The 26449-nt window shown below is 40.7% G+C and overlaps 1 protein-coding gene across 6 annotated transcripts in view; it reads right to left on the bottom strand.

Moving 5' to 3' along the window:
* TBC1D1 (TBC1 domain family member 1) overlaps positions 1–25219 on the bottom strand; it is a 105934-nt gene extending 80715 nt beyond the window's left edge. For 2 of the 6 annotated variants that reach the window (XM_041458578.1, XM_041458614.1), the window contains exons 1-2: positions 23293–23447; positions 16090–16612 (exon numbers count right to left, since the gene is read on the bottom strand). In XM_041458578.1, the coding sequence (XP_041314512.1) occupies positions 16090–16506 (417 nt within the window). In that variant the 5' untranslated portion in view covers positions 16507–16612; positions 23293–23447. Of the gene's footprint in view, positions 1–16089; positions 16613–23292; positions 23450–23489; positions 23626–24060; positions 24176–24237 lie in introns of those variants that run through there. The other 4 variants (XM_041458595.1, XM_041458586.1, XM_041458604.1 and 1 more) reach the window with 4 other exon arrangements.
* Between the last annotated feature and the right edge of the window lie 1230 nt (positions 25220–26449).

Below are 26449 nucleotides of genomic sequence, written 5' to 3'. Positions count from 1 at the left end.
ACTTAACTGAGCTCTCCAGAATGCTGAGGTGGCTCTGGAGAGAGAGCAGCAGATGCCACAAGGATGACATACACCTTCACACACACCCCAACACAACTGGATAAACAATGAAATATTAATTATGCAAGACTCCTTATTTTAAAAATCTTCCAGCACTGGGATACAAAACATGTGAAAATTAAATTGCCATTAATGTCCCCTGGCACTAGACACATGGCCCTGAAAGGACTTTGCACCCTTTTCCATCAGCTTCCTGCTGCTTCCTTGTGACAAGCACCACAGATCTCAAGAGAATTAAAAAAACCTCTTAAAGTTTAAAAAAAAAAAAATTTCAAAATGCAATTAGTTAAAAGTTATACTTAAGTGCTTGTTGAACTTGAAGCTTATATGATTAACTCAAGTCACACGGGAAAAAAGACAATTCATTTGAAGATAGATCCCATTTCCTTTGTAAAGAATCATACCTCACAGTCGAAAAAATCCTCCAAATTACTAAGCACTTCTACTTCCAATAACAGATAAGTTACAGAGTAAAAAATGTCTAGAAAGTATCGAGGAAAACCTATGAACAGAACATGACACCTCTCATTTTACTGGTTAAAATCAAAACATAATTATAATTTTATCAATTCCCTATATGCTATGGGAGACATATATATTATGAATGTCTATTTCCATTACATGGGACTTCATGTTAGTTTAGTTAGTCCATATTTACTGTGGCTCACTAGAACATTCTAGTAATGAGTAATATAAAATAAGGAATAATGTATGCATCATTTTACAGAATTATAGCCTAGCTCTTTGTTCGCATCATTATAGATACAAAAATAGTCCCACTGTCCTAAGCATATTATTTTGTATATCTCAGTCGCAACAGTAGGAGACTAGGGAAGTATATTGAGCTCCATAGTACGGAGAGCCATGGAAAGAAGCCAGTCTTATCAGTTCTCCACAATTTACTTTATAACTCAATAAATTTATTTCTAACAGCATTGATTTCTCATTATTTAATTCAGCCACAATCCCCATAGACAGTACACAGATTCGAATGGGCTTATATTGCAGTTCACATACTCTAAAGCAATCCCCAGTTCAGTAAATTGAAAAAACTCCAACAGTTAAAATAAAACTTTAAGTGTTAACTATTCTACCTCCAAACAAAAATATTTCTTAGTTTTCCTGGGAACTGCTTAACAATAAGAACTATCAGTTCAGGTTTATCTCTCAGTAGGTGTAGGGTCCAGAACTTACAGTCAATGGAGCTATATTGCCGTTCACATATGATGAGCATCTGAGTGTAAAAGCTATTTATTTGAGGATTGCCCCCACTAAAATCACAGACTAAGTTGTTAAAATATCCTTATACATCTTAAGCAGAGATAACAAAAAGAGGGAAAAAATACCATATTGTCCTGTTCTTTTCCAGAATCAAGCTGAAGAAATTTTAATATCTGTAAGGTTGCCCTCATACTGTAAGCCTCCCTGCTTGGGTGCTCTTGGACAAAAGCCTGGTGGAAGAACTGTAGCAGCCAGCTGAGAGCTACTGCAGGCCCTTGCAGCTGATCAAGTGCACTCAGCTGCCTGCCCAACCCTTGCTCTACATCACTGCTCAGCACCAGCCTTTCACTTGATTAAAAGCTGCAGCACAGTCCTCCCCTAGATATTTGCAGTGTAATGTGAAATTGAGAATACCACTGGAACCTACTAACATAATAATTTGCATGTACAGTAATTTTGCATGGAGCATGTAAATCTGCCTTTATATTAAATTATCTGTGATTTTTGCTATTGTTGTGCTGTTGATTATATTCCTTCTCAGCTGTCTTGAAAATGGAAAACTTTATCAGCAATGTTCCCAAAATGCACACATTTTTAACTTACTGCTGCTAATCTCTCCCCTTAACCTCTTCTGCAGACTTATTAACCCTTTGAGTGTATCTTTGCCAGTGATATGGACTCATTTGCTTTTGTATTTTTGGCTAAATCATACTGTATTTCAATTACAGTGAAAGCCACAAAATGGCAATAAACCATCTTTCAAACCAAGATTCAAACACTGTCTTAACCAATCTAAAAAATCACTTTCCCCATGATTCAGTTGGCTTTCCATTCAGAAATTTACAGTTCCAGGTTTCACTACAAACAACACTCCACATTTAGTTACTTTAAGACAATTCTATTTTAACTCCTAAAAAACACACTGGGAAACATTTATGAAATATAACACACAATAGAGAGGCTTTTAAAATACAGCAGCAGGATTTGTCCTTACGGCTCTTTTGCGGTTTTGATAAAGCTGCATTGCTTCAAAAGGCTCAGGATATACTACTGTAAGTCACCACTGCACATTTCACCCACATGTGCTGACTGCGCTTCCTCCCCTCTGCCAGAACAATGGGAGCCTCTGTGTGCTGAGTCAGCCATCCAAAAACCAGGCAGGATCCACGCAGCCCCAATGCAGCCCCTCACCACAGGCTCTGTTAACCATCTTGTCACCAAGAAGGGGAGAGAGCAGCATCATTTCATGTAAGACTCATCAAATTTGGAAATGTGTACATATTTTCTGGAATAAAATCTAAAATATTAGTTGACATGCAGTACGCTGTTGAAATACATAAATAAATACATAACTAATTGCAGGTCAGTTTTGCCATTTCCTCCTTTCTGGGTATTCCTAGTACCAATAGGAAAGGAACTCTGGCATTCCAGGAGAAACCTGCAAAAAGCTGGATGGATGGGTTAGACAGCTTAATTCTTCACTGAAGTGATCTGCTGAGTTCAGACATCACTTCAACTTGCAAGTCTGAGCTCACATATTTGAATAACTTGCAAGTCTTAACACTCATATTTGAATGTGTTCACAGGTGCAAAGACCCCAGCTCCCTCAGCTGCTCCTCAAAAGCTTTGTGCTCCAGACCTTTCACCAGCTCTGTTGCCTTTCTCTGGCCCTTCAATGTCTTTCCAGTTGTGAGGGGCCCCGAACTGGACACAGGACTCAAGGTGTGCCTCACCAGTGCCGAGTCCTGCTCCTGCTGGCCATGCTATTTCTGACACAGGCCAGGATGCCACTGGCCTTCTTGGCCACCTGGGCACACCCTGGCTCATGTTCAGCAGCTGTGGCCACATTCCAGCCACTCTGCCCCCAGTCTATAGCACTGCCTGGGGTCCTTGTGACCCAAGTGTAAGATCCAGCACTTTGCCATGTTGAACCTCTTGCAACTGGTCCTGGCCTATTTATCCAGCTTGTCCAGATCCCACTGCAGAACCTCTGTGCCCTTCAGCAGATCAACATTCCCACTTACTTTGGTGCGATCTGTGAATTTACTGAGGGTGCCCTCAATCCCCTTGTCCAGATCATTGATAAAGATATTAAACAGGACATTTCACCCAGGGTATATTAAATTCTCAAGCGTCCCACTGCTTTCAATTAAAAGAGTAGAATGAAGATCAGTTTTAATCAATCTTCCCAGCTTTTTCTCTTAGCATGCAAAATGCTGTAATATACAGTCAAACAACAAGAACTTAATGTATTACTTTCTGTCACTGAGATCCACAATGTCATCCCCATACAAAAGACAAAAACCCATAAGTCTAACTCAGCTGATGTTTCAAGCTGGCATCAAGATTTCCAGAACAGGCTGACATGCCTGTGCAAACGTGTGTACTTAAAGTCAGGTCACTGAGGGTTATCTGGCTGAGGAAAATTTGTCACATATCTAGGTTTTATATGGCTTGTTGGAAGCACATTGTCTCAACATGTGCAAAAGGGTTTATCTTGAGACCTTGACAGTTTCTGTTCTGTAACTTTAACAAGAAATGTAATCAGAAATCTGTGTTTTGTTTATGTGAGGTTCCTGGGAACTCTTCTGACTCTTCCAAATCTAGCATGCATATGGATAGTCTATTAAACACAAAAACTGAAAGAGAAGGAAAAAAAAGAGACAACTCCATTGTAAAGAAAAACTTGAAGCATGTCTTCAGCAGTACATGAACTCCCTGAAAACCCACTGAAAAACCTCCTCCCAGTAAAGAGGAAGTCTGCATACAGGCAATGCATGCACTCTGAGATGTAAAAGCTATTCAGAATTGCCCCCACTTAAATCAAATTGCTACTATACGTGTCTTAAGGATGTATCTGGTTCAGTATGCAATTAACATACATGTAAAAACTATCCAGAAGTCCTGCAAGTTTCTAGAAGATAAATTTTTATATTCACACACATAAAAACTTATTATAGCAAGCTCCTAACATGACTGAGATCTAATGGTTTCACATCTATCAGGTATTCTGCTGAGGGGAGCTGAAACACCCCAGAACAGTGGCTGATGTCAAACACCAACCAATGTTAAGCACATCTTGTTTTGTGAAATTTAACACACAAGAATGAACTCCAGAAACAGCAGTATTTCTGTTCTACAGACTTTACATAGTGCTGCTTCTTGTTACATAGTAAAATACAAACTCATTCCAATACTTTTAGAGGCATTGCAAAAATTTTGAAAGAACACCCCAACAAAAAACAAAAAAACAAAAGAACCCACTAAGAGAACCCAAACAGAACTTCAGCAGGACAATTTGGGAAAAAAAAGTAAAATGCAAATTATACCACTGAAACTTTCTAATTGAAAACCCACCAGCATCTTTCAACTGATTTCTACCAGTTTTAAATTAAGCCTTCAGTATCTCCACGGTAAGGTGAGCAATTCTCCTGCTGGTGGAAAGCAGAAGCAGAAGAGGTGAAAACACAGCAATCGCAGTATCTTACATTTGCTCTGGACAGCCACTAAGTGGCACTTAAACACCTCTAAACACCTCATCTTAAACCCTGATGAAGCTGCGAACTTGCAAAGGGATTGCAGGGACAAAAGGAGTATGCACTCTGGGGAATAATCCCTTTCAATAACAGAGAAGTTCTTTTCCTGTAATTAGAAAAGCTTCCTAACGGCCTGGCTACTAATGCTACTGTCAGGAACACTGTACAGCGCTCCACAGCAGCACGGATACTGCAGAGAGCTCCGCAGAAGCAACTGCTTTCTCTCCTAAATCCCAGCTCTGATTTGGGTGTCTCGTGCCTCGTTCCAATGTGTCATTACCCACTACTGTGTCGCTTTGAAATCTGCACTTAAGACGGGAAAACTGAAGTGCCTCATTGCTGCTGGACAGCTGATCCAACAAAGGCACTTGATAACACAACTTCTGGAAATACCTCTGAATTCAGCTTCAGTGAGAGACCTCTGAAGGTACCAACACTATTTGTACTGGAAGATGCACATTAGAACATGGTTTTCATACTCTGCAGAGAATCAAAAGTGATGAACGGGGCTTTGCTCTTCTTAAGACTTCAGTAAATTATTGCTTCACAGACATACGGCATATGTCTAGTTGGAATTTTAAATAAGGAAAGAAACCTAATTTTTGTAATAATGGTGTTGAATCAACCATGTTAACAATACTCAATATATTCTTGTATTTGAATTATAATTTTTCTCGTCTGGTTTTGAAAGTACTTCTGTTCCATTAAAAATCTTTCTAAATTAATTATAGGTATGGAAACCTTTTTTTTCTACGTGAACAACATAACCGCCATTTAAAAAAAAATCTAAGGCTAAAACCAAGCTGAATAATATATTACATATTATAGGTGCTAACCAAGCAAGTGTCTACAAGCATGTTCAATGTCATTGCTGCAAGTATGTCTGTTGTCTTCAAAGGAACTAGCCTGAAGTTAAAGTGCATACAGATCTCAGCCTCAAAGACTCAGAAGTAAGATTTATGTACAATTTGCTTTCTGACTCTTAAAAAAACCTCCATTTCAGTTAGCCACAGGTTTAGATGCAAATACACCACCAGACATTCATTGCAAGCTCTACTTTACACCTTTGTACTGAACGTACCTTCCAAAAATCTCAAATGAGGAGTTATAACACCTAGCTTTTATTCCCTCTTCCTATGCAAGTTTTTCACATTGTAAGTAGAAGCATAGCATATAAGCAACAAAGCAACACAACAAACCACATAATGATTACTAAAAATACAATTTTGAAGCACATTCTGCCTGTGTGAAGCTAGTTTTGTGGAGGTCTTTTAAAGGCTGACACAAGAAGCTTGAAAAGTGTTCAATCAGTTATGCAGAAGGACCAAACTTAATCCAATGCAAGAGGAATCATGATCAGTGAAGCTGTTTTTATGACTAGCAATAAACCTCAATTACTGTCACTCTGGAAAAAGTGGGGGGGAGGGTGGGAAAGGAAGGGGAAGTCCACATCGACCAGCAGTTTCATACAAAGGACAAACCAAGTATAAGCTGGCATTATCCACTCAATCCTTGTATCAGATCCTCGATGATCAACCTTTAGGGCAAACACACATATCCATTTAAGCCTGTATTTGTCCAGTCACACAAATCATTCTTTAGGAAAATATTTCCCACAGCCCTTCCCATAACTTGACGTCCACAGAGAGGGTAAAAAAAACAGAAATAGAGAACAACTGTGTCTACACCAGGCAAGGGAAAGAACTGATTTTATGACAATGATTTCTTACCATTATTCACTTTGACATATAACAGGATGGGAGATTGTGCTGCAAAAGTAAATACAGCAGTTATATATGCCTCCTCTGCTTTGGTTTTCTGCTCCACTACAGCCAAAGAGCCCCCATCTGATGACCTTGGGGGCACAGCATAAATGTCAGCCCAGGAAAGGAAAAACTCTAAATTAAAAGCCAACTGCATGGAAACATAAGGAGCTATTTCAGGAAGATGATTTACTCAATATCATAATTTATGACTTGGCATCTTCATATTTGAATGTGGATGGCTTGCATTTGTCTTTCAGGGCCATTTTAAAATCTGAAAAGAAGAAAATACAACTGCCTGAAGATGAATGTCCATGTTTAAGTAGCTCCAAGTGAGCTAAAGCCCAAGCTTCCTAATGAAACTTGCAAAGCACAGAAAATAGGAGATTTTGGTCTTATTAGTCTTGAGGAAAGATAACTGATATCAATCAGATATGAGCCAGAACCACTCTTGAGTCTGTCTGTACTAGCCTACATGACAGACACAGTCTTTGTTTATTCATGTATTTGACAAAAATTATCTTCTTACTTTTGCTAGCTAAATCACACTGTCCTCAATATGCTATTGTATTGTTGTGTATGTGTGCACCACAAAAACTAATATTGCTTAAGGTAAGACTGACTGATTTTTTAAAATAAAAACTGTTATTTTCAAAGCAGTTTTCCCCCCTCTCTAATATAGCTACTTTCTGGCTTCAAATTGCATACAACTATCATTGCACCAAGTATCCACAAAATTAATTTAAGAACTTCACAACTGTGCTTGTTTTGTATTACTTAAGAGTGTTAAGTAATTAAACAAAAAATAAAAACCATCTAGTGAGTCTAGATTAGACTTTCTGACTTGAGTTCAGTGATCAACAAAACAGCATTCAAACTTCCAAACTTCTTCTAGTCTTAACTTCAGCAAGCCACAGCAGTGAATAACTGAGAAAATACACTGGAACTCCTTCATCATTAAGTATTTCTTTATATAGTAGTGTGCATGCAGTTTATATTCAATATTGCTATAAATCAAACAGTATTTTCTGAACTCTTAATTCTGTATACACAATTTTTATTTCCACACTCCTATTTCTCACTCAGAACTTTCCCATGGGCACAAGTCTCTCAGTTGGGTTTAGGTTTTTTATTTTCCCAGCACTGTCTGCTTGCTGCACATTTGTTTGAAGCTGTAGGCCTGATGAGGCTGCAAGGCAATGAGCAGACCCATTCATTTCTTTTGTGCCTTGCATCCAACACCTTTGCAGAAATCAGACTTTACTACACCACAGTAAGGTGAGCTGGATAACTTTGTTGCTACATATTTTGTTATTGTTACAAGTTGTGAAGCTGAGGACTTTTAAAATGATTAGTGTTTGGATAATATGTGGATAGATAGTTTTCCAATTGAAGACCACCCACCTTGTGATGTTCATCTTTTTAGAGCAAGGCTACTTAATCACTGGGCAAGCATGCAGTGATTTCTTCTCACACATTACTAGCAGGACAGATTTCAATGTCAGTGACACTTTCAGAGGATATTCTGAGTTAGGAGGGACCCACAAGGATCACCAGGTCCAACTGTTCAGTGAATGGCCCATATGGGGATTGAACCCACAACCTTGCTGTTACGAGCACCATACTCCAAACAAGGTGGCTCTGTGTGCAGAGGCCAAAGAAGCCTGCAAGTGTCCCTGTGCACCTCCATCCTCACAGTCTCACTTTTAAGATCTGTCATCCTACAGAAAGAACAACAGGTTTCCTGCTTCACGGCCCAATCTCTTTGGAGTGCTCCTGGTGTGGCACTCTTATTTCCCCCACCCGCTTATGAAAGCCTTATCAAGTGATATTATTATCAAAATATTGTATGCTCACTTTAGTTGCCAAATTTATGTCAACTTGAAATTTGACAAAAAACATCTATGGTGATCTAGCATGGTGCACCAAATGGGTTTTGGAGCAGAATGAAATTCATGTCTTTTACCTTAGCCCCTAAAGCAGATCAACACAAAGCTGGACAAACATAAGCGTCAGCACAATGGAAAACACCAAGGAAATACATCAAGGGATGGATCAGAAAAGAATAACAGAATTGCCTCTTTTTACAGAGGACAGCTATAAATTCTTCTCAGTGTACCATCATAGATTACACTTGAACTGAAATCCCACAGCAGTTTAAGACTGAATGAATTGGGGATCTGAGGCCAGGCTCTAGGTGGTGATGCCCTGACTCTCACAAAGGTGCACATGAAACTGTTCTGTGATCATGTTAGGATGCTGATTTCATTGAAATGTTATCACTTTTCCTTTGGAATATTCCAAATGCTCTGAAACACATCACTGAGTGATACTACAGTATAAAGAAGAGGGGGAAAGGTGGGAATGTGCAAATCAGCAAACAAAGGAATTAGAAGACCATGGAAAACTGACATCTAACTTGGTTAAGATGTTAAGAGTGAGCTTCTCCTGAAGATATGTATGGAAGCTCTTCTCTGTGTGAACAGGAGCTTTTAAAAAAAACTCTTCTACAGAGCTGGAGATTGCTTAGATACTCTTGGCTCCAGTTACCTGTGCTGGACATCACAGGCCACAAGTAAGACAAAAAGAGTGGTTAGTAATCAGACGAGAGGCCATCACAAATCCACTTATTATGTTGTTGCCTCAGTTCTACTCTTTTGTATTTCTGCTACAATCCTCAACAGGAAAAGTGAAGGAACAACTGTTCCTTGTTCCTTAATAGCCTTGAACAACAAATAGCCTTGGCATGAACTCTGACCCTAAAATCAAGTGCATGTAACATCATAAGTAAAACACAGCTACCTTCAGTATTATTTAAGTTGAAAAATACACGAACAATGCCATCTGATGCAGTTTACTATACAGTTAACTATTACACTAGGATAAGAAATCACAAAAATATATAATTTTTATGTTGCTGCAGCCATAAGAGTGGGAATAGGCAATTCTTTTTACAAACCTTTTGATTAATTTCATCTTCCTTGATCAGACATTATTTCTGGCTGTAAGTCAGCAGCACTGATATTGCACAAATTACTTCCTCCATGTGGCAATCACACAACGTTTAGGGAAATCCCACAATATTTTTTTATAAAATGAGAGCAAACACACGAGCATTTAGTTGATGCAGCATGTCACAAAGTCACTCAAAGATTTGACAAGAGCCCCATAAAGGCTTGGAATAACGCTGCTAGGGACAGGGTCACTGGCCACTAAAGTTCCCTGCCAGAAGAGCTCACATACATGGATTGTTTGAACAGATCCCAGGATAGAACTGGTGTCATAACATTCACACTCAAGAAGCCTGTAAAGCTTGATTAATTGTGAGAGTACTGAAAGCACAGCTGTTTGTTTGCATTATACAGGATATTCTGCTAGGATTTACACAGCTAAACTTTGACCTATTTTATAAACTGGACTGTGTATGTGCACATCACAAATATGTATTTGATTTTTACTTTGTTCTGCTGCATGTTTTTTCCTTCTGTATTTTACATTTTCTTCAGTTACTATTTGGGATACAGAAGAGATGTCGTAAACCAAAAAGCAGTGCTAGCAGTTTGCAATTACACAGATTCAATCAAAAACCCTAAAGGTGCATAAGGAGGCAGAAAACAGCCAAATTAAGCTCTCACTTGCACTGGCATTAGTCCAGTTACTTAATTTTTTTTCAGTGTTTTATGGTTTTTGCAAAACAAGAATCTCCCTGGATTCATCACACAGTAAAATACAGAAGAAAAAGATCACCTCTATCTTTAAAATTATCTTCCCTGAATTCTTTTAAGAACAGGAAATGGTGCTATTAAAAATGAGATACTTAGTGAGGCTATACCTTAGAGTCTAAAGTAAAAATAAGTTGTGTAAGAATCGACAGTCATGAAGCCAAGCCTCACAACAACTGCTTAGGAGTTCACTGGGCCCCTGCCATTCCTTTTATAGATGAATAATGTGAAGTTCAGCTCTGTGCAGCCTCACAGAGAACTAAGTGTTGATTATCTGAAACCAGCTTCTTCAGCACTTAATCAGATCATAAACAACATGTAACAGAGTGCTGCATTCCAGGTAAGACAGCATGATCTACTTAAGTGCATAAGCTATTTTAACTCATGAAAGTAGGTGAAGGTTGTTTAAAAGCAAAATAACTGTTAAAGCAGTGGGTGGACAAAAGCCCGAAGGCCTCAGACAACAGAAGGCATCACAGTTGTAACCAAAAAGCTCCACAACAGGCCAGCTGCTACATTTCAAGAAGTGCCTCAGTGAAAGGAGATGGGTTCTATCTGTGCTTGCCTTGGGGCAGATTTGGCACAGGTGAAGTCAATCAGCAGGCTCAGGTTTCGAGCAGGTGTCCCAGTCTGCTGCAACCATACAGACACTGCAAGTCCCATGGTAACCCTCCTGCCCTGCCTGGGCCAAAAGCTGTCCCTGACTGATGGCACTACAGAGAGAAGATTCAGAAGCACCACACAGACTTGTGCATGTCTTGTGCAGCTGTGATCCTGTTTAAATTACAGGCAATATTTTTCTATTAAGTAGAGAAGTTCTACCTAGTATTTTGCCATCATAGCATTAACTGCTCTGGAAAACACAAGCATATATTACAGGCTATTATGACAACTTGTATCCAGACTCTTGGGGACAAAAAAAGCCCTAACCCACACAAACAAAAACACCAGTACAAAATGTAACCCTTTAAAAATCTGACTTGAACTTTTTACCTTTCTTCATACTCCAGTTCTCCATTGGTTATGTCACAGAAATATTTTCCTTGCAAGACATCAGGCTCAAATTTCTAGGCTTTCCCTCAAATTCTCTAAACCTCCAGTTCATATCACAGAATAAAAAAGGAGAAACTTTCATGCATTCTGAGCATCTGCCTCACTAAAAAAAAAATAAACTAAGAAATGACAGTGCTGTCTGCCAATTTCTGCTCTACATACAGGAATTTATTTTACCCTGTGATCAGAAAGAACAAGTGGATGATGCACTCTACAGACAGCTCAGAGTAGCCTCACATTAGCATACCCTATCCTGATGGGGAACTTCAACCACTCAAATATCTGCTGCAGGAAAAACACAGCAGAGCATAGGCAATCCAGCCAGTTTCTAGAGAGCATTGATAAGAATTTGCCAACCCAAGACCCAGACTTGATTAGGAAAGCCATAGTCCACCTGGAGGTGAATCTAGCAAAGGCAACAAGAAGTCTTTATAGCTATGTAGGTGACAGAAGACAGGCTTGGGAAAATAGAGCCTGCTGCTGAATGGAGCACAGGACATGGAAAAAGGCCGAGATACTGAATGTCCTCTTTGACTCAGACCTCTGTGAAACCATTAAATTTAGAACTGTTAATCTTCATTTACAATAAATATAAAAGTATAATAAAGGACAGCATAACCTTAATTTGCCTTAATCTAAACTAGCTCAGGGCATGAGTCAGATAAACTATTGACCTGTGTTCCATTTGCCAACCCAAACATCTATCAAGTAAGATTAAACATACCTAAGTAAAACAAATCATTCAATACACCAAAGAAGGATCAACATAATGACATTTGGAATTACTTTTCCAAGCTGAAAATAAGAACAGAAATTACTCATCCTCCATAATGTTTTGGCTACTTCACATCTGCTGGAGGGGGCATCCCTGCTACAGTATGCCCTTAGCCTCACGTTATCTCTTTCATTTCTTGGAGGGAATGATGTGATAAAGCAGGGCATCATACAGAAGGAAACCTGGGGAGAATGACCTCAGGAAGGAAATGACACACCTCACCTGCAGTTCCAAACAGTTTAGAATTAGCATATCTCAAATGTAGGACTAAAATGCCAATATTTTTTAAAGTACATAGTTTTCAACAACAACAGTGATATCAATAGCATCACACTTCTGTAGTACATAAGCAAATGTCAGCCCAGAGGCCAGTGGGGAGACACAAAGGGTAGAGCATGTATGGTTTCATTTCCATTGCAATCTTATAGTAGCCAAGCACTCTCACCAAGGTGCTCAGCAAGGCTGTGTTCTTATCCTGAAGGGACTACTCGGCTAACAGATTTAGGGGAGATTTAATTTTTCCCCAGCTTCCCCCACCATTACTCACCTGACCTACAAGTAGCCTCCATAAGCTCCCTGCAAGCAATATAATTGAATCCAGCTCCACTCCTGAGCACCTACAAAGAATATGCATTAATGCTTCTGCCCCACCCTCAGGCAGAAATTACTCAATCATGAGGCCACATCAGAACCTCGGCAGAATGAGGGTGTAAGGATAAGAAACTCCGCTATGTGTAACTAGTGGAAACTTACTGAAGTTATATATGAAGGAAGGAACACTCCAGTTCCCATGTCTGACAAATCAATTTGGACAGAAGACTCTAATCCATAAGAGAAGCTCTCTCTAGGCAAAGTAACCCATCCTTTAAGTACAAAGTAGAGTGAAATCATCTCCATATTCACTTGCTTCTTTTCAAGTAATGCCATCTCATCCTTCCCTACTTCCTGCTATCCAGCAGGGAAAGTGAGCCACACATTGCCATGATGGTACAATGGAAACAATTACAGCAAATCCTAGAGAGGGAAGACAAAGACCACAATGGGGCACTACCTTTTCTTTCACTGCTACAGAGCAGCATAACAAAGAATTCATCGCAAACAATCCTGACATTACTTAGTGTTAATTATCTGTCTACGGATTTTTTCTCTAAAGTGGCTATGTTAGAAATGCAGCAACAAGGAACCCAAGAGCTTTGTATTCAGGAAAAACATTGCATGGCAGCAAATGCACCTCCATCAACTCTAGAGCTGAGCTAAAGATGACCCAGCAACATTAGCTCTCATATTAAAGAGTAAAATAATCCCTCAGATTAATCTAATCAGATGTATGTTCTTGGTCAATTTGTATTTACAAAGGAGTAAAACTACAGTTAATGGACTGCAGTTTATCTGCAATGCTGATGCAAAAAGCCTGACCGTTCCAGGAGTTCTGTACTTTCTGCCACCTCCAGTGGTAAGCCTCTGTCTGCATGACTTTCAAGTTTCTTGTCCTCCTCTTAAAGGCTTTAATTGTTTAGTCTTCTACTCAACTGCCTTTGTCTTAACATTCTAATCTACTGTACTTCTCCCACAGACATACTTCTATCCCCTTTTATTCTACTTATCTTAAGGTGAGGATACACACAGAACTTATTTGCAAAGCCACAAAGTACCTTCTACTTCCAATCCTCAGTCAGACATGACTTACTCAAGAACTCTTCATCAAATATAACCCTACTACAGATTTATATATGCAGGCACAAAGAATTGTGGCTCTTGCAGTTTACAATATTATTGTAATTAGCAATTATCACAAAAGTCTGGATGTCCAAGATTGTTGGCTAAAGATTGTTATGAACCTGTAATTTCTGTGACTAAACTTACCTGGACTGCTGTGATTCTTTTACAGACCTGAAGCAAATAGGAAAAAAAGAGTTCTTACAAACATGAGTGCCAGCACACAAATCTGCTGAGTTGCACAAGCTGCAAAAGTCCAATTTCTAAAATTTATTTCTTCTGAAATTGAACATAAATTGCGCTAACAATCCTAAATTCTTTATCCCAACTCAGGGGCTTTTAACAAACAGCTCCTTCAGTTTGTAACAAAAGCATGTGTGCACTCCCTTTCAAGTTGGGCATCTGCAAAACAGGTAATATCAGTTCACTCCTGATAAATACAGAAATATCAATTAGCTAAAAGGCATTATATGACCATATTCAGGGCAAAGTAACAACACCCTACAAAGCACAAAGAACTTACTTAAAATGTGGAAATTGCACAAAATTTAAGTAAAAGAGGCAGGGCTTCACTTTAGATGGTAAGAACATCTGGCATTTCCATTACCCTTTTGTTAAAACATAGGTCCACAAATGCTGATTAGATGTCCACCTAGACTGCAAAGAAGTCAAGAGTAACAACTCTTGCACACAAGGCAAGAGACCAGGTGGAAGGCAGTTTTTGAAAGGATGGATATCTGTGTGAATCTAGAGCTAAGTAGTTAAAACAGGCATACAAAAATTGTAGATGTTGTTTCCAAAAACATGTAGACACAGCTGCAAATTTAACTAGAGACTTAGTTTGTTCTTCATCATTTCAAACATGTCCAGGAATTTGACCAAACATGAAGAAAAAGTACTTGAATCTTTTGTTGCACAAGAAAATGCCTAAGAAAATGTACTGCAGGTGATCAGTGCTGTGTTCTCACCATAATCCTGGAAAATCACAAGTAAATGCAGAAGCAAACTGAAAAATGCATTTACCAGCTGCTATCCAATGCCAAGTTTTGAAATAACTATTCCTTATTTCTGCTCTTACATACATTAACTTGGTATTCTACATTTAACTTGACAGGATTTCTCACTTGAATGCTTAGATTTACAACGTATTTGCCTTTTAATTTACTGGAACTGCAGTTTTATCTGGGGGGATTTAACTAAAGCTGTTTCCATATGTTTTGAGCTGTAAGCTTGAGACCACGGATTTGGAACTGTACAACGTTTTGCTATTGGGCAGGTTGGCATAAATCCCATGTGTGGTGTATATTCACATAATACCTCCAGGGTTCTTCAGCAGGACACTTCCTATGAGTCAAGTGAGCATGCTGTTTTCCAACATAATGGAAATCAGAGTCGGCATTCAAGAGGTGAAGGATATGTCACCATTTTGTCCTCAGCAGTTCACAATAACTTTGTGTTAAATCTTACTCATTATATTCATTCATGAGAGTCAGTGTCTCACATTACTCTCAAACAGAAGAGATCAACAATTTTAACGCTTCCACTTTTTCAGCAAAGACACAACTGGTTAGGAACTGGTTAGGAAATGTGCACTGTTCCAAATCTCACCCACTGCCAGACATGCGTACCCAATTCCTGTCTCACATCACACAGCAGCAAGCCTGCATGTCACAGAGGTGCAAAGACTGTGCCTTTCTCCTACTCTAAACCTGCCTGTCAGGCTTTGAGAAATATAGAGCTAGGAAAAGGTTTCCACAGAGTCCTGTTGTTAGAGATATGATACATATGGAGGTTCCATACTACCCTCTCCTCTTTCTGAGAAAGGAGGTATCTCTGTTTCCCAGTCACATAGGTCTCAGCTCAGGAAAACAGAAATTTGAGAGGTCTGAGTGCAGGATTAGATAAAGTTCACAGTGACTCGAGAGTGAAATATTAGCCGTAGTGACATCAACAGAAAAGCTCTCACTGACTTGAGGGTCAAGATTTCAGCCCATATCTCAAACTAAAGTGTTTTTTAAGCTGATGAAATTCAGGCCCTGATCCTGTAGGAGTACACACCTTTCATTTCACATATTGAGCAGCTTAAATTTCACTGAGCAATTAACATCAAATAAAGTGAGTAAGCTTTAATGAGAGCTTGTCTCTAATTCTAAGTACCACCTTAAGATTTTACAGTGTAGTGAAAGGATTCAACCAGCACAAAAGCAACTCTAGGGATGCTTGCTTTGGCTCTTTTTACTTACTTTTGTCTGATCATCAGCCTTAAATACATAGCAGATACTTTGCTGATTTGCTGCTTCATCCTTTATCAGACAAGCAAAGTAGCTTGGATCGTGGCTGTTGTGAATCAGTTTGTGGACCTGCTGTGGCTTGTATTCAAATAAACTTGAACAAATTAAAGGATCCCACTGCTGGGTTTCCCCTGTGTCTGGCTCACAACGCAAACTGGCTGGTGAAACACAAAGTCGAATTTGGCTGACGCTGGGTTCTTCTTTGGGAGACTTTGCACTGAGCAACTGGATCTCGGCCACAATCCAAGGCAGCATTGACATAGTGGTTAGGGAATGCACCGGGAGAGAACCCACGAGCTGCAGACTGAAACTTGCTGAGAAATCACTAGGTGTTTGACACTTTTTAACTTTGAAAGTTATTGGCTCCATTTTACAGTCCTTTAGGGAACGTGGACTAATTCACCAATATTTCAGTTCCATGGAATGACATTATCTGGATGTTGGATGGCTCCTTTGATTAAGGAACAGAAGAGTTCTGAAAGGAAAAGAAAGAGTTATGTAGGTGCTGGAACTCTAGGAAAAACCAACTCTCAATAACACAAATAATTAATAGCTTCACACCCGAAGAGAGCTACCATGGTCTATCTAGCAAGTTCCCCCTCTTTACACTGGGCCTTACTATTTCAGGTCCAACAAACATAATTGTAATAAATACATTGCTTGGACAAGAGACAGTTCTGATTTAAAATTTGCTTTATGACCTTAGCTCAACTATCTAATGAGTAACTAAATTACAATGAATGTTCTTTCTAGCCTGTGTCTGTTTCATGGGCAGCCACATGTAGATCACATGGCCTATTTCAATCCTGTTATCACAGGAAGAACTCAGCTGAGCTATTCTGACCTTCATGACAGTTTTGTTCCTTCATGACTGCCTGCTAAGACGCCTTTACATGTGAGGAAAAAAAAAGTCACCTTGACAACTTTCTTGTCCATCAGTGGATGACTTTGAATTTGGCTACTAACATGGAGCTGTTCCCTTAGGTATAGTTTGCCCAGTGATTATTGGTTGTAACCAAACAGATTTTTTTCAATAAATAACACCCTAGAAATCACTGCCATGTAAAAATGCTAGCAGCAGTCAACAGAGTGATTGCTGAAAAACCTGTCAGATAGCAGTCAGAAGGAACAATCCCTACAGCATTCCGGGAAGAACCAGATGATGATCGCAATTCATGGTTGCATTTTAACACTGGTCAGCCAGACAGGAACACCTAAATGTTAGCCTGACTGACATTGTATCATTTTCATTTCTTAAAATATCAAATGGAATATACCAAGTTACACACAACCCTGTTGTAACCCTGTTATACCCAGCAACTAGTACCACTACTGTTATTGCTGTATTAGTGCTTTTAGTAATGAAATCCAATAATTGCATTTCTTTATAAATTCCATTTCACAATTTCCATTTCATGCAGTCCATGAAAACACAAAGATTGGCATTTGTTATACACCATTTTAACTCCTCTTTAATTGCCCCTAGTTTCAGCTGTTACATTATATTGTGTGAGACTGATGCAAGGCTGACAGGCCTGTAATTGCCTGTGTTTAAATACCAGGACACTAGTTTACCATCAGTCTTTCAATAGTTTCCCATGATAAGGCTTATTAAAAACAACATAAATAGTACCAAGATATCCTTAAATAACATTTTAATTACTTTTGAACAAGTTTTGAGTAAGTGCCATCTATTTACTGTGGTAACAGTATTTCTTGTCTTTGTTCATCTACAAATATGATCAAAACCAGCACTATTTTTCTCATGAGTTTCCATTGAACTTTGTCCTTCTTTTGCTCTTGTAATAACATTTTCAGACTGAGTTTCTAACAGTCTTTCACCTTTTTGAAAATGAAAGGAAATTTCAGGATTAAAAAAGCTCCAAAAATTTCAAGACTGAAATTAATGTTGAGCTGTTTAAAATGAAACCAATCTGTAGATATCCCACTGCAGAAAAATGTTTCTGCAATAATTGGCAAACTGTAAAAACAAGAGAGCTGCAAAAATCATCTTTGAGTACATTTAGTTTTTGAAACTTTTTCATCTTTTGACAAATGAACACTGCGGCAGCATTATCAGTTCCAAGAATAGCAAATTTAGCAAGAGTGCAAGTTTTCAAGATACTATTCAATAAATTAATAATAAATAGCATTCTTGATGTGTAGATCAAATTTTTTAAAGTCTTTTAATAAACCTCTGTGTGTGCATCTGGGCATGGGAGGTGTGGGAAAAAGGGCCATGAAAATCAAGCATTTGTACACCTCATTTTAAGTATACTACAATTGGGAGGGGTTTTTTTGTTTATTTCACGAATGAGCAAGAAAATAAGCATCTTTTAGATTCATATAGATGCTTTACATCCTAAATTAAATGGCATTAAGCTGTGGCAGGGGTGATTCAGGTTGGATATCAGGAAGAATTTCTTCAAGGGTGGTAAAGGAAAGGGTGAAAGGGTGGTAAGGATTGGGAGAGGCTGCCCAGGGATGTGGTGGAGTCACTGTTCCTGGAAGTGTTCAAGAAACTGGATGTGGTACTTGGTGCTATGATCTAATCCACATGGTGCTGTTCAGTCAAATGCTGGACTGATGATCTTGGAGATCTTTTCCAACATCAACGATTCTGTGGTTCTAAACGGGATAGCAGCTGCAGGAAGCACTTTTACACCTCGTCAACACAGACTCCTAAACACAGTTACCATTATAGTTTTCCTTCAGCCAAGAATCAAAATGGTCTCTTCTTTCACAAACTGTTACAAACTTTTTCTCCTTAACTTCAACAATGAAAAATAGTTCAGCAACTGCAGGGAAGATGATTGGATTAATTCGTAACCACCATGATGTGTAGTCAAAACTACATAAAAATCCAGGTTTTAGCTTCCAGTGCTCTTGTCACTTAGTGGCATAGATAATAATCTCAGGATAAGAAAGCCTTAGAAAACTTCATTCTTAGTTGAAAACAAGAGAACTGAGCTACCACACAGACAATGATGTATTATAGCAAATTTTTTATTTGTGTTTTCTGAAAACACTTCTTAAAAAAATGTCATTAAAGGCGTGTAGAAATACAACAGTCACCCTTGTTTCTAGCAACTTTTCAAGTTTCTTTTTGCTCTTTTACCCTAGATCTAATGCAGCCTCAAAGAGAAATGAATATCACAATATAATACATTATTTTGCACACTAACTCTAAGGACTGAACAGAATATAAAAACCCAAGGTTGATAGTCTGCCATACTTAAACAAACATTGTACTGCTGGAATGTATTTAATATAAATGTGAAGCTTCTCAGCATTCATCTCTTTTTAACATAAATAAATACCTTGCAAAGTCAACAGCATAAATACTCCAATGTCTGCATTTGTTATTTCCAAAAAAAACCACTTACTACTAAATCAAACCAGTTAAGTAGAAGTTAAAATGCTAGGTTTTTTCCCTAATGTTTAGGAGAGGCTGAAAGTGCAGTTTCTCAGAGCACAAATTTAGCAGCATCAGAAAGTCTCCTTATCTAACCCATATCATTCTTCATATTACTGTTCTGCATGTTCCATTTCCCTTTCCCAGACATTCTTTGTTTTCCCCTCCTGTCACTTATTGTAAACAAATCCCACCAGAAATTATGCCAATTTCAAGCTGCTGGTGTTAATGTCCTTGAAGTTTCCCCAAGGACTAGGTTTTACTTCAAGACCATGAAGTATTTATGTACATGCTTAATTTAGACCTAAAAATAGTTTTGTTCTTCTCATCAGACCTTTTCCCAGCCATAAAATTAAGCATATGTTACAGCCAAAGAGTAGTCATGCTCTCAGCCCATCCATGTCTGCCCTGACTCTACTGCTTGGAATTTTAGCACCTTTACCCATCTCTGGTTGCCACCTTTCAGTTCATCCCCTCTGAAATTTGGCTCTGCAGGTGCCATAGGAGTTTACCACACACATTGGTACAGTAGGCTCAAACAAGTTTCCTCTTCCTCCCAAGTGTCTGATTAACTCATGCTTATAAATGTTTATTTCACCTCTAATCCAAGAGGGATTAAAAAAGATATAAAAATACAGCTGTCCACTAGTTTCGTTCTACCTCAACTTTGATGTTCCTTTGGCAGCTCTAAGCACCATTCAGCTTTATTACTCTGGGCTATGCTTAGCACACTGGATGTCTCCAGTTGTTCTCCCAGTGCTCACAGACATAACTGGGACAGTTCCTCTTTCTCCTCTCCACTAGCATCTTTTGAAAGGTGTTGCTTGCCCTTGCACTCAAAACTGAGAACAGCTTGAGTGGCACTCCTCAGCTGACAGCTTTGCTGCTAAGACACAGTTTATAGAGATATAGAGAATATGAATGTTTTTGTTCCTACTGCTTAGCCTGCTTTGATTCAGCTGTATTTGCTCCATCAGCACAAGAACAGCCAGTCAAACTGTAACACATAAGATATTTACATAAACCACATTAATATATCTATTACTGCCTTCTGTACTAGGGAACACCAGACTGACCCATTAATGTGGAAGATGCACACGGGAACACATGTGTGCCCTTTGTCCTCAGCTTCTCTTTTGCTCTCATCAACCCAGCCACTTCTCACAAGGCGGGAGGCTCAAAAAGCATGCAACACTACACTGATGGTCCTGTTCTAGCAAAATCCGATATTGTGGTTTTTTAAAACTCTAACCTAATTAAAAAAACCAAAAAAAGTTAGTCTCTTGCTCTCCAAAATCAAGTTACATTCTCACCGTGTTATGCCACCAAGCTAAAATGGAACCCTTCAGAGAGAAGTGAGGGTGATGGCAAGACAGCATGAAAGGGAGAGCTACACAAATTATTATTTCTGCTATTCTGGACCCCATGTAAAGGTACATGTCTAAGCAGCATTGCATCACATAGGACAGGACAGCATTCCTCAAAACTCACCCTCTCTCAAGAGATCAAAGACTGTATCACAAGGACAAGGTACTGGCTCCAGGTGCCAGTCGGTTAGATGGAGTCAGGTAAGCTTTGAGTTTAGGAATGAGAATCTTGTGAGGTTATTGTGTAAGTAACCTGGGAAAGTCAGGCACTGAAAAATCAGGTTTGTGCACCTGGGGGAACACCAGGCAGATCTGGAATAGACTGAAATTAATACAGAAAAAAGAGAGGAAATAGAATGTTCTAAACCAAAAGAACACCACCCCACCACCACCACAGCAACAACAACAACGAGCAGAAATTTTGACAGTGGTGAAGTGTTATCCTTCTTTTGTCCTTTCTTTTCAACTGGACTAAGTTCAATACAGACACACAGCCAAAAGTTTTAAACTGTTGTTCAGAACACTGGTAACTGCAGACTTCACCCTCCTCCAGTTCCTTCCCTGCTTTGGTAGCAGTTGGAGTGCTGGGACTCACAGCAGAACTCACGAGCTTGGAAGATGTGTCATGCAATGAAGCAGTTAGGGCTTTCACACAGCAATGAATAAATGAGGGTTTGACCTGGGAGCTGAACAGAAAGATGCCATCATCCTTGACCTTTGCAGTTCTTCTGAGACACAACTGCGCAGTTACTCCACATCAGGCTCAGGACATGACAGCAGCTTTAGTTTCTGTAAGTTTCTGTAAGTCAGTTTTCCTCCCCTTCAAGAAGCTAAGCAAAAAATGCAACCATACAGCAAGTTCTTATGAAAAACAGCTGGTCTTAAATAGCACAAATTTGTTCAGCTCTTCTCTGCATGGCATTAGCACTGAACCCTGTTGACAAATGGAACCAGAGGCACTGGTACTGACTGCACTTCACCACTGATTATTTTAGTAGAAATATCATACTACTTAAGGATTATGAGGAGCCCTGGCCTGCAGCCAGAATTCTGGAACACTAGCCAGAACTAAATACCACTTGTCTCCCTCTCTTTCTGATCCCTAACTGAAATTTACATTGTCTTTGCTCAAGCTGACAGATTTCTCTATCCACCTGGCAGGATATATAGAAAAACACAAATGAGAATATATATAAAGTATGTCATGACATGGTCACTGCTGAGAACAGTGTTCAAAAAGTTTTTTTATTTAATTCAAGTGGGCACTTGGAAGAATGACACACCCCTCTTGTTGCAAGGATATTCTTTTTATCTCATAGCTACTTATTATCTGCTGTTTCCCTCTGAAGCTATGGTTTGCTGTGGCCAAAAGCATGCACAAGTCCAGAAACCAATATGCCTCAGAAATTAGTTTTAATTTCCGTTATTTTTTCATTAAATGCTGACTTTTAAAAGACTTAATGCTTAAATGTTGATAGCAACTCCAGACTGGGTGCTGAATAACATAACCATATACCCTGGCACTAGTTCCAGTAATAAACACACCTAAAATATTTAGCAGTACAGCCAGCATTTATATCACTCCTCAAGTATGTTTTATAAATAGGCTATTAATAAAAAAATGCAACAAAATGGTAGCATGTTCTTGATTACAAATATACACATTTATAATCAACTATCAAATGAAGAAAATAGCTGACTGTTCCTGCCCTTAACACCTGTTGCCATTTTCTTAGTCAAGTCCACGGAAACTAATATGCTGATGATTGAAGTCTCCTGACTCAGCCTCATACAGACCTGAAGAAAATATTGAGCTGTTCTATGAATGTAATGCACTAAAAAAAGAAAAAAAATCTTTGTAAAATAAAGCTTGCTAGGTAAATTACAATATGAATACCATTCATTTTTATTCAATTGCATGTCCATAGCCAAAATGCCTGCATTCAACTTTGCAGCTAACCAAATTAAAGTGAAAAAGTGTCAAGTCATCCACATATCACTGAATGTGTTTCACTTTCCTTCCATCCTGTCGTTTTTCTCACCTGCAAACACTTCTACTTTTGTGTATTACCCATGATTTTCAGCATTCCTATATAATAACCCGTGACAAATTTCTATTTCAGCACTTACAAGTGTTGAAAGTATAGTCATATGCATAAGCTCAGAGATATTCGCTATTCAGAAAATGCATGATTTATTAATTTTGACCCAAAATGTTCCATTCAATCTCTGGGCTTAACGCAGACACAAATCCCACCATCTGCACTACTAAAGGTTCCTACGGCAGATCTGCCATGTTAGCCTCTCTCCCAAATAAAACAAAGGCCTCAATCTTTTCGAACTGCGCTATAAATAACCACATTCGTTTCATACCTCTCGTGAACGCAGTTTCAAGAGATCATTCCCCGGTGGCTTAGCTGGCGAATTTAAAGGGCCATAAGAACACTGCGCCGCCGTGGGCAGACTCAAAGTTACACGGGGCCGTGCCCGGCAGGAAAGGTCCGCTTATCCCGGGAACAGCCGCTCGGCTGCTCCGAGACGGAGCGGGGTCTGGGAGGAGTTATACCCACCTATTTTGCATAGATGGGCGAGGAAACAGCAGACAAGAAAGAAAAGGAACTAAAGGCACCTCAGGTCACTGACAGATTAAATTCAAGCCGGTCTTTTGGTTATTCTGATGAGGAGCCAACACTGCCAGAACAGCGGCACCGGCGCCCCCGCCCGCGCTGCGCTCCCGCCCGGCCGCCCCGTCCCGCAGCAACGCTGTTCCCTCAGCCAGAGCTGCGCCTTCGCCGGGAGCCCCGCTAGGAGCGACGGCGGGACCCGCCGGGAGCGCACAGCCCGCCCTTCCCGCCGCGGGCACGGAGCGGGGCCCCGGCCGGACCCGCCCGGCTCCGGAGGCTGCTCCTCCCTCGCAGCGCGGTACCGGCACGGGCCGCCCGCGGCGGGTGCCGCACTCCTCGCCACAACTCTTCACTTCCTCTGCGCCGAGAGCTGCTCTTCCTCCTTCCCCCACCCTCCCAAAACGCTGCTCGGCCCCGCCGGCGCCGCTGTCCCAGGCCGGCCCACAGTGGGGGCACGGCGGGCCCCACCGCCGCCCCCTACCCGGCCTGGGGCCGGGGCTGCCCGGACGCCGCTTACCGCCGCAGGATGTGCTCGCCGCAGGGACGTGCCCTCGGCGGGCAGCGGCCGCGGGCTGCCAGGCGCGCCCGGGCACCTCCCGCGCGGGGAGCGGGCGGGGCCGGTAACGGGCTCCCCTGCCCTGCCCGCTGCCCGCCCGGCGCCTCCTGCCCTGCCCGGTGCCCGGCCCACCCCTACCTGCCGGCGGGCCGGGACGAGGAGGGAGCCGAGCCGCACACCCGGCCGGGCCGCTCGCCAGCGCGGGCGAAAATAGCAACAGGCGGTGGGTCCCGGCCCGGGGGGCGGACGGCACGGGCGCCCGGCAGAGACGGCGGGCAGCCGGCGACAGGGGGGCGCCCACGTTGCGACAGCGGGCAGCTGAAGCCTCCTCCCCTCGCCCGTGAAGTTCCTCTCGAAGAGCATTTCGGCGACGCTGCCCCGTGTGTCTGGCACAGCCTCTGATCTCCCGCGGGAAACGTGTCGTTGTCGCCTTGCGGTAGTGAGCCGGGGCGGATGGCGGGGTCAGCCGAAGTGGCGAGCGAAGCTTGCTCACAAAACTGGAGCTAGCCCGGCCTGAGAGCCCTGAAGCGGTCAAGTCCCCACTCGGCTGTGGGCGCAGCCCTGGCCGCAGAGCAGCCTTTTGGGAGCTTACCGGAGTCACCTCGACGGCTTCCTCAAAGAAACCACACTTGCATATGCATAAAATCATTGTAAGGGTAGGTATTAGTTGGTCTTCCAGTTGCCAGAAATGATAAGGCATGAATGGATCCAGAGACTTAATTATACTTCTCTGCAAGTGGAGAAGATTAAGGCATGCTACATTCCCGTTGTGCCAACCACTTCTGTACTCAGTTAATTATCAATTTCAACTGCTACTTCTTGGCAGTAAGACCGCTGACTTTCTTACTTTTAATCCTGTGCACATTTGTAGAATCAGAGCTTTCTACAGGAAATCTGCTCTGTTGGTGTGAGGGAAACAGTCAAGCAGTTAAATGCAAGCACAGTGTTGCCCCAGATTATGGAAAATAAGACAGATTTTGGTATTCAAGCACATCCCCTACTTGCAAAGTGTAGATACAAAATCCATTGTGTCTCCATGACCTTTGGCATCTGGGTGTACTTCCTGGCACAGTAAATTACCACTTCACTGGTAAGTGAATTGAGGTGCGTAAGTAGCAGTTCACCCAAAGATCCTGTTCCCAGTCTGTGCTCAGGTCACGGTTGGCTGCTTCCACTTCAGACATGGGAATAGGTATGAGTGCCTCTTGATTTTCCATGTCACTTTTACGGTCCTTGGAAGGAGGAATGCCATTTTCTTGCAATCAGTGTCTGTCTGTCTTCGTTTTTAAAACATCACAGCTAAGGACAATGCTCTTACTCCAGTTATTACCCAATATCAGTACTAAGTCAAGAATGCCTTTTTGCTCATTTTAAGCCTGTCTGAGCATTGCATGCCTCTGGTAACCGTGCTCTAGCAGAAGGTGAACTGCAATTCCCACCCAGACAGCTCTAGCACTTCAGCCGAGGCTCATGCATTCCCACATTATCAGCCAATGATCTTAGGAAGACTTTTTTTTACTGTTTCACTGTTGCCTGTCAAAAAAAATGTAATGAAAATTTAATGATGAAAATTTAATGATAAATATTTAATGAAACAGAGAAAGACTATTTCTCGCTTTTTGGAAAATCCTTGAACAACAGAAGCCAATACTAGAGCATCACAATTAAAAATACTTTCTTCTTTCTCCTCTTTGATACTGGGAAAGAAATCAGCCCCAGAATGTTCAGCCTGCCTGCAATGAATGTTACCTAATCATCACCTTTCTGGCTACTTTGGACAGCATTCCTTGTCTGCTTCCTGATGAAACTGTTACTTAAATAGGGGCAATAAAAAAGAACCACAATGAGGGTTTTATGTTCCAATCCCTCAAAATTAAGCACTTTTATGTTTTGCAGGGACTGGGATCCCAGTATTCATGTGAAAGCTATGAGCACCAGACTTTCTAATAATTTTCTGTTTTCTGAAAAAGTAGATCTCTGTTCTTTTTTCCTTCACAGGTTAGATTTTCTTCACAGTAGCCTGTTAACTAAAGCATGTACCACATTAACTTCCTCAGACTGAGGAGGAAAATCAAGCTGTACTTTCCACATCCTGCAAACATGATGTAAAAATAACACCAGTTAAACCATTTTTTCTTTGTCCAGTCACGTTCTAAAAAAAAAATGCAAGGAAAACCCCACCACTGCCTTTTGTACAGAACCTGAATATGCAGTCTTGTATGAAGCACTCTCTGAGAACATGTGGGTAATGAAGCTTCTTTTGTAGGTTAAGGACCAGAGGTATCTACTCACTTGGTCCCAGCTGGGGTAGGATTGTAGAGCAATATAAATTTAGGCTGAATGTGCCAGG

The sequence above is a fragment of the Pyrgilauda ruficollis genome, unplaced genomic scaffold (genome assembly GCF_017590135.1).
Source record: "Pyrgilauda ruficollis isolate IOZ18807 unplaced genomic scaffold, ASM1759013v1 scaffold1, whole genome shotgun sequence".
In the NCBI taxonomy this organism is placed as follows: domain Eukaryota; kingdom Metazoa; phylum Chordata; class Aves; order Passeriformes; family Passeridae; genus Pyrgilauda; species Pyrgilauda ruficollis.
Note: the sequence above shows the minus strand (reverse complement) of the source record. Positions and strands in the feature narration are given on the sequence as shown.